Below are 8,182 nucleotides of genomic sequence, written 5' to 3'. Positions count from 1 at the left end.
GTGGGTGGGTGTGGGTGTGGGTGTGCGTTCTTGGAGTAATGGAGGGCACATGCGGCTCAATAAACCATTCGCAATGGCAGCAAACTGCACGACCTGCCTGTTTGCCTAAGAGCATCCCCCCCTTATTCCACCCCCTGGGCAGCGACTGCAACGAGCCCATGGGGCGTAACTCCACGTCGAAGCAGGCGATGTGGCTGAAGGGTGCCCTCGCTGCGTCAGACGCACCATTCAAGGTGAAGTGGGTGTGCCTTGCTAGTGTGCGGCTTGCGCATCATTGATTTGACTGCCAGTAGCTTGCTTCACATGCAGCTTGAAACAGATGTCATGTTGCGGATGCCCTTTATGCTCACCGATATTGACAATTGCGGCCCATCATATTGCCCCGCGATCCCCCACACTAGCTTGTTCTGCTGCACCACGCGCCTTGGGCATCTGCCTTCCACGGCCCAACCAAGGTCACGCAGTGGTGAGTGAGATGCCACAGTGCAGCCGAGTGCAGTCAGAGGTGTCAAGAGGGACCCACAGGTTGGAAAAGCATGGGTGCTAACTAGTGCCTGGTCCAGCCAGCTCTGCTTAGCCCGCTGTGACAGCGGCGGCCGAGGTGTGCAAAGGCAAGGCCGTCAGCATGTGTTGACAGCGGCTGGTCTGCAAGAGCCCTACCAGGGTGGCAAGGGGGGTCAAACAACGAGGGGTCGCGTTGGCATGTGCAGTGTCTCTTGAGAAGATGACAGGAGGAGCGCCTGAAACCAACCCAGTGCTTATCGCCGTGCTGACTCACCCCCCTCAATACACCACTAGGCCGTATGAGGAGTGGGGCGCCGACGTCGTACTGGCAGGCCGTAAGCAACTCACGCGCATTGCATGTCGATATGCTCACGTTGGTCTTGATGCCTGCACGCAAGTCACCTTGAGCAAGTTTGCGAGTGCTTTTGCAACACCAAGCTTGTTGGGCCCTGGGTTCCGCCTCTTGACCTTTGTCCCATTTTTGGCTCCCTCTTGGCCCCGGCCCCCAGATGACCATTCCTACGAGCGGCTGCACAACCCCCGGAGTGTTGCAGGGAAGGAGGGGTTCCCCTACATTGTGAATGGCCTAGGTAGGTTGTTGCCGGGATCGACCTGATGTCATGTATCACAAAGGGCCACGGCTGAACACAGTGTGATCCGTTGTGCCATCCCCTGCCCAGTCGCGGCAGTCCCCTGCCAGACTTTCCCATTGGCCCCACACACTGCGCAGGAGGTTACGGCTTCCACAGTTTCACCCACCTCCAGGCGTCCTCTGTTTTGCGGTACAACCAGAAGTATGGCGCGCAGCTGCTAACCAGCGGCTTGCGGCCACTTGCGGGCGGCTCCATCGAGCACACCCTTGACATGGCTTTCTATGCGGTTTCAAAAGCCACGCAGACGGCGATTGACTGCTACCGCATCACAAAGGTCGTCGGCCCCTCAGCAGGCAGCACCACCAAGTACAGTGTCTGCGCAGGATGATGTGGGTGCTGGTTGCTGCTCCGTGGTGCGTACTTGTTGGTTGGTGTGAGGTAGGGTCACTACAAATCTGCTGTGCTTTCAGCTGCTGGAACTTTTTGGACACAAAGGCCAGATCAATGGTGCATATGGAGGGGTGGGGTTGCTCAATGGTACAGCAATGTTGCTGCTTGATTGGCCAGCCATTGCGTGCTGTCACAGCAGAATCGCTGCCTTACTTGCGCTTCTGCCTGAAACCATCCTCGCATCATGACAGGCGTATTGCAGAAAGCAACTGCTGCCTGCCGGCGTGCACAGCTGCGCGGCACGCCGTGAGAAGTGCTGCGGAGCAGCTTGTGTCACCGCCTGCAGTCCAGCTACATCATCACCGCCACCTGGCAATAGGGCGTAGGCCAGAGCGGTGTTGTGTGAGCGGCCAAGCGCCAACAGACCTGTGGAAAGGCGCAAGAATGCTGCAGCTGGCACTGGCGAAAATAAGAGTGGTGAGGGATCAGGCGCTTATACTCAATTCACACATAGCCGGTATTGTTCACTTCTGAGGCAAACACCTTGGGCATGAGCTTAGCATATATGCATAGTCATTCAGAAACGCCACCAGGCAGTCGCACGCCTGCGGTTTGCGTGCACAAATGCGCTAATAAAATATCATGCAAGGTTGGCAAGGCAGAGTGATGCTCATGTGCGTCAAGATTGTTGTGCGACATGTGCTGTGCATGCTTTTGACGTCCGCTCCAAGGCAACATGTGTTTTGCAAACCCAGATGTCATGGTGCCAGGACCATCAACTTCTTTTGTTATTGTAAATGATGATTGTCGCTGCGCCCCGTTGCAATCATCTCCCTGTTGCCGGGATGATTCATCAGTGTCTGTTTGAAGCGGCAGGCAATCGACATCACATGACCAAAGATTTGATACACCACCCAGCAGTTTGTGTCACACAACCGGGTCCCACGCATCAGCTGTCAGGAACTTTGTCTGACATTGATTGCCTGGCGCTTTGCCATGTCAGCGTGTTGCCCGTCCAACGAGCTGCAACACCACCTTGAAGGCAGCTATGGTGCCTTGTACACTGTGGCGCCCCAGCACAGTAGAAGGCGGCGTATGGTTGATTCGTGCAAGCGAAGCCCTTTCTGCGGCATAATAAATACGGAATGTCAGGCAGCCTCCCAGCCGTTGGGCCCGCATGTCCCAGCATGCTTCTTGTGAGGGCTGGAACGTGCCTGTGAGCGCCCGTCGTCCAACACCCAACCCACATGCGCGCGCTTTGGCAGGCGCCGCACCTTTAACATGCACAAGGCTTTTTAGATCCACCAGTGTGTGTAGCGTAGTCTCACCTTGTACAAGCAGGCCAGCATTCGCTGGCGCGGCCAGGCCCAAGCGCAAGTATCCGAGCGTCGCTGTGGCAGGTGACGGCATGGCTCGATGAGTCACGAAGTCAAGCTTGCGAGCCATAATCACTGCTTTTTTCGCAGAAAGTTGAAAATTTCGAACCTGTAGTACCGTATGCTGCTGCCACCTCGTCGCGCCTAATCCACCAGCCACCCGCGGTCCCCAGCCACCGAGGCCAACCAAGTCCGTCACGCCATCTGAAAGGAGCACAAACAAATACATCAAAGCGTCAAGAGCAGCATCGTCTGGAGGCATGGCCAGGCACCGTATAGCGGCGGCAGCAGCAGCTGCCAGACCGCTGGTGCTGCTGCTGCTCGTGCTCCTGCTCCTGGCCAGCGCCGCTGCGACGCGCCTGGCCATCATTGGCGACTTCGGGGATGACAGCAGCGGCGAGTTGGATGTTTCCAACATGGTAAAGGCCTGGGAAGCCACATCACCCCTGGTGAGCCACCATTGAGGGCTGGAGCCGACGTCTTGGGCACGGCGTCAGCACCAGAGACCCCTGGAGCCGCCAGATGCCTGGGATCCGGCCCTCTGGCTGGCTGCATGCATGGCTGGCACACTCTCAAGCTTGCTCACACAGCCGCACATGTAACATTGTGCTCCCGCCTGGGGTTGCCAGCCCAGCCCTCCCGTGCTGCCCAAAAGCGAGCAGGTGCACCCACCCCTTGGCGCCTGCACAACCCCAGAAGGCGATCGCCACCGTGGGGGACAACAACTACCCGTCTGGCTTAGCCACCACAATACAGGCCAACATTGGGAAGTACTATGGGGCCTACATAAAGGACGACCCCGCTGTCAACAAGTTTTGGCCCTGCCCCGGCAACCATGTGAGGGGCTGCGCCTGAGCCAGCGCTGATAGCAGTGTGAGAGGTAGCCGGGCGGTGCAGTTGAGCGCCGGATGCGCCGGCAGCGTCTGGCGGGCGCGAGCTCGAGCGTGGCAAAGAGTGATGCAGGCGCTGCGGCCGCGACGCACACGCGCCCCTGGTTTCCACCCGTGAGGCCGAGGGATTGATGGTGCCTCACCTCACCAAACGCATGACAATGGCAGGACTGGGGCAATCAGTGCCATGATGGCACGCGCCTGCAGCCCTACCTCAACTACTTCAAGGCGTTGAAAAACAAGCGCTACTACGACGCCAAAATAGGGGCCGACCTGCACCTCTTCATGCTGGACTCCGACTGCAACGAGCCCGATGGCCGCACCGCCAGCTCAGCGCAGGCCGCCTGGCTGCAGGGCGCGCTCGCAGCGTCAGCGGCAGCCTTCAAGGTAGGGTGCGCGCGCGTGTGTGTGCACGTGCTTGAGTGCGCAAGGGCGGTGCAGGGCAGTAGATGCTGCTGCGGGCGTGCAATGGGCGTCCCGCTGGTCTGCTTGCAGCATGTCGCGCAGGGGTCGTCGGTGCTGTGTGGGGCCGGTTGGTCGGTCAGGGAAACGCACGACCCCCACCAGCCCCTGGCCCCTGTATTTTCCCTGATAAGTGCGCAATCGCACTGCGAAGCTCCCAATTGTGGCGCCGCTGCCCCTCCTCCGTAGCTCGTCCTGCTGCACCATGCGCCCTTCTCCTCTTCCTCCCGCCACGGCTCCAACAAGGCGACACAGTGGTGCGCGGCATGCCAGCCGCCAACAGCAGAGTGCAGCACAGCACTACAGAGCACCACACAGCGCAGCGCAGCACTGTTCAGCGCAGCACAGCGCAACGGCGCTCATACGCGAGACGGCGCTGGCAAAAACACAAAATTGACACACCCAAACGATATATTGCAGTCGGCCCGGCGCGTTTCACTTGATGCTGCTGCTCCAAACTATACGTTCTCTCTATTTTCTCCCTGTTGCTTAACCCTGCAGGCCATATGAAGAATGGGGCGCAGACGCAGTCTTCGCAGGCCGTAAGTGCCCGTGTGTGCCTGTGGTGTGTGTCGGTGCAGTGCGTGCATTCAAGCGTGAGCACGTGCGTGTGCGTGTGGATGCGAGCGTGCCGCGTGTGCGCACGTGCATCTGCACATTGGTGTGCTTGATTGTGAGCTCACGTGGCCGTGCCATGCTGTACGGCCTGCACATCATTGTGTTCGCCCCTGCTCCACCATCACTGATTGTATGACTGTTGTTCGCCCACCTTGCTCCTCACCCAAACCCCTGCGCCCTTACCCCCAGACGATCACACCTACGAGCGTCACTCCAACCCCAGGAACCTGGCTGGCAAGGCCGGGTTCCCCTACTTTGTCAACGGCCTGGGTGAGCCATGAGACACATGGGTTTTGTGGCCCCCAGACCAAGGAATTGTTGTCACAGTACAGCACGTTGGCTGGACAACTGCCCTTGCATTCTAGCAGATGTGGCCGCACGACACAGTTGCGACTCCAGCTGGGGTTGCAAAGGCGGTTGCAGCACCTCCCTCCCGGCGCCTCTTATTGGCCGCGGCACACTCCCAGCAGCGATTTGCACTTCCGTCCAAGCCCCCCTGCCGCTCCTACCCTGCCAGACCCCTCCTTACTGCGCATCTCAATCCCGCCCCTTTGTTCCAAACCCCAACCCCAACCTTGGCCTTGTGGCGATAAGGCGGCAAGGACATCTACGGCTTCAAAAAGGCCCTACCCTCCACCCAGTTCCGCTACAACGCCATGCACGGCGCGCAGCTGCTGGTAACGCGGTCGCGTGCGGCCGCCGGCGGCGGCACAGAGTTTGAGCTGGACTTGACGTTCTACAGCTCGGACGGGACGGTCCAGGACTGCTACCGCATCACCAAGGCGCCGGGTGGGACTAGCTACACCACGGGCAGCCCCGCCTGCCCGGCCGCGGGCTTGCAGCAATTCTCGGTCCTGACCAGCGCCGCGGTGCCGGTGGCGCCGGCGGCGCCGACGCCCGCCAAGGTCTGGAGGTACCTCGGGACTGGCAAGAAGGCGCTCAGCCTTGGAGGGTCCAACCCCTGGACCAGCCTCGGATTCGGCGACTCGGCCTGGACGAGCGGTCCCAGCCCCCTGGGATATGGGCCGGGGCTGGTGTGGGGCACCCAACTGCCTGCCAACGCGCCGAGCTCGGGCACTGGGTACTACCACTTTAGGACGACCGTGTGTCTGCCGGCAAGCCTCATCACGCAGGTGCGGTCTGAGTGCGTGTTGCGTGTTAGACCCTTGATCGAGGGTCGCGTGTGCGTGATGTTGCTGCGTCGGAGTGGCGCTCGCGGGGCCGCCCACCTGTACAGGGCGGTCCACTCATAGGCCGCGCTGGCAACAGCTGTAGACACGTCCATCCTTCCCGCTTGTCGACACCTGTGTGGCTTCGCTCTGCTGCCATCTCCATCGCAGCTGGGGAGCGCCGTGACCCTCAAGCTCGCCAGTGACAAGCGCGCCAAGGTGTGGGTCAACCGTCAGCTCGTGGCTAGTGAGCCCTCAAAGGCCGGCCACCCCGCCAGCCACTGGAACCTGCAGACCGCCCTCAAGCCCGGCGCCCTTGTGGCGGGGCCAAACGTGATCGCGGTGCAGGTGCGTGGGGTCATGCGGCCCGCGCGGCTGAGTGGCGGGTTGGCCGGCGTCGTTCGTGCTGAGCCTGAATAGCTCTCGCCGCGGCTTACGGTTGTGAGCCTCGCAGAGAAACCCCAGCTGGCGGGGTTGTCGCGGGGAGCTCGGAGCAGGAGGGCCCCTTCCAATCCCAGCTCGGCTGTTTAAATGGTGTGTGGCATGGCACCTGGCGCCATATCTATGCAGGTGGCAAACACGGCTGGCGCGAGCTCCACGGGCTTTGACCTCGACCTGACCTACTTCAGCACGCAGCCCTTCACAAACGCATCCACGGTAGGTGCCTGGCATGATTAAGCAGCTCTGGATTGAGGAACGCGCCTCGCCTGCTGGGGTCGGCGTGATTTGCGCGGCCTGCTGCATTGTGCTTGAGGCAGAGCGTTTGATGTGTGCTGTGCCAATTGACCTCAACCGTACCATCTCCATGCACTCAACCCTTGCAGGTTTGCTCTTGAAGTGCCTGGCTTGTTGCACAAAGACCAGGCTACACGCTTTTGCTTACAGTTGTGGGGCAGCCCGAGCCAGCACCCGCGCCGGCGGGGTTGGCTGCGGCCGATTGTCGCAGCTTTGTTGTCAAGGCTTGCTTTGATCCCACACGTCAATTGACCCTCGCAGGACTGGCACACAAGACAATATCTTTTACGCATTTCATCAGCCTGATGTGCTGTGAACGCTGTTCCATCTCATCGCCCTGTGCGGTCATCAATGGTTGCCCGGGTTCAAGGCTCCACCCATGAATGAGCTTGCTGCAGCTGTGCCCATGGCACAAGTCCGCCCACCCCCATCCCCATCACCAACTGCAATGTGCATGTTGGGGATGGCCGGATGGTGTAGGGTTTTCAAAGTGCCTGTGTACAGCTGACCCTCGATACAAAAAACCTTGCCATATGTGATGAATTGCATGGTCGCCGTTGTTCAGGCCCAGTTCCACATCATACAACTTTTGAGGGTGGCCTCCTGGCTGCATGTGACGCAACACACCAGAGGGCCTTCTTCCGGTAGCGCACGTGGCATGCCGCCTTGCGCAGATGCCAGGCACCCTCGATCCTTAGTCACTGCTCAACCCCCTAGTCGACACTGCACTGATCACCGACTTTTGTGGCACCTTGGCAGTGTAAGAGGTGGGTGCAGCTCAAAGGGATACACACAAGACTGCGGCGGATGCCACAACAGGGTGCTCAGCGGCCCCGCGGGAGTCTGCGCATGCAGGCCCTCGCGGCCTGGCATCGCCACCACAGCTGGGTGACCCTCCTGGGTGACACAGCTCGGACGCCCGGGGGGCGCGTGTCATTATTATTCAGTTGTATTTCTGCGAGTAACGCGCTGCCTTGAAACTGAAAGCACGTGCCCCATAAACGCGAGTGTGCAGGACTAGCACCCGAAGATACTCACCGTCACGGGAGACACCTTCGCCTAGACAGTTATCGCGTGATGCATGCGGGCATTGGCCTGAGCAAAGCGGCCCGGCCAGGCAGCGCGCCGACCCTCGCGCCGTCGCGCGCTGCCACACCAGCGCTCGCCCCGCGAGCTGCAGCGCTCCAACATCACCACGCCCGCGCGGACGGCGGCGAGCCCCTGCCCGTCGCCATGGACATAAAACCGGCGCCGGGTGACGAGCTACATGGCCGCGCCACACCGATAGACGCCCGCGGCGCTGCGCCCGCGCCGATCACGCCGGCAGGCGCGGCAGCGGGGCTTGATGACCCCCAGAGATGGGAGACGCTGTCGCCACACTCCAATGTATCCCATGCCTCCAGCTTGGTGCCGCCCATGCCGCTGTTCAACGCACAGCTGCAGCG

General features: G+C 60.5%; 2 protein-coding genes across 2 annotated transcripts; both read left to right on the top strand.

Annotated features, from left to right (window-relative positions):
* Positions 1–1,234: 1,234 nt before the first annotated feature.
* On the top strand, positions 1,235–1,485 carry MNEG_11477 (hypothetical protein; the record flags this gene model as incomplete). The annotated part of the gene is made up of 1 exon (XM_014040052.1): positions 1,235–1,485. A coding segment is annotated over one exon (251 nt), but the record flags the coding sequence as incomplete, so codon positions are not given.
* A 1,638-nt stretch (positions 1,486–3,123) lies between these two features.
* On the top strand, positions 3,124–6,680 carry MNEG_11476 (alkaline phosphatase; the record flags this gene model as incomplete). Its single annotated transcript, XM_014040051.1, has 9 exons — positions 3,124–3,312; positions 3,560–3,700; positions 3,922–4,140; positions 4,405–4,472; positions 4,717–4,757; positions 5,023–5,103; positions 5,428–5,966; positions 6,174–6,350; positions 6,573–6,680. The coding sequence occupies 9 exons, from the start codon at positions 3,124–3,126 to the stop codon at positions 6,678–6,680; spliced, it is 1,563 nt and encodes a 520-aa protein (XP_013895505.1).
* Positions 6,681–8,182: the final 1,502 nt, after the last annotated feature.

Source organism: Monoraphidium neglectum (genome assembly GCF_000611645.1).
Source record: "Monoraphidium neglectum strain SAG 48.87 unplaced genomic scaffold scaffold02762, whole genome shotgun sequence".
Classification (NCBI taxonomy): domain Eukaryota; kingdom Viridiplantae; phylum Chlorophyta; class Chlorophyceae; order Sphaeropleales; family Selenastraceae; genus Monoraphidium; species Monoraphidium neglectum.
This window is presented reverse-complemented; position numbering and strand designations above follow the sequence as displayed.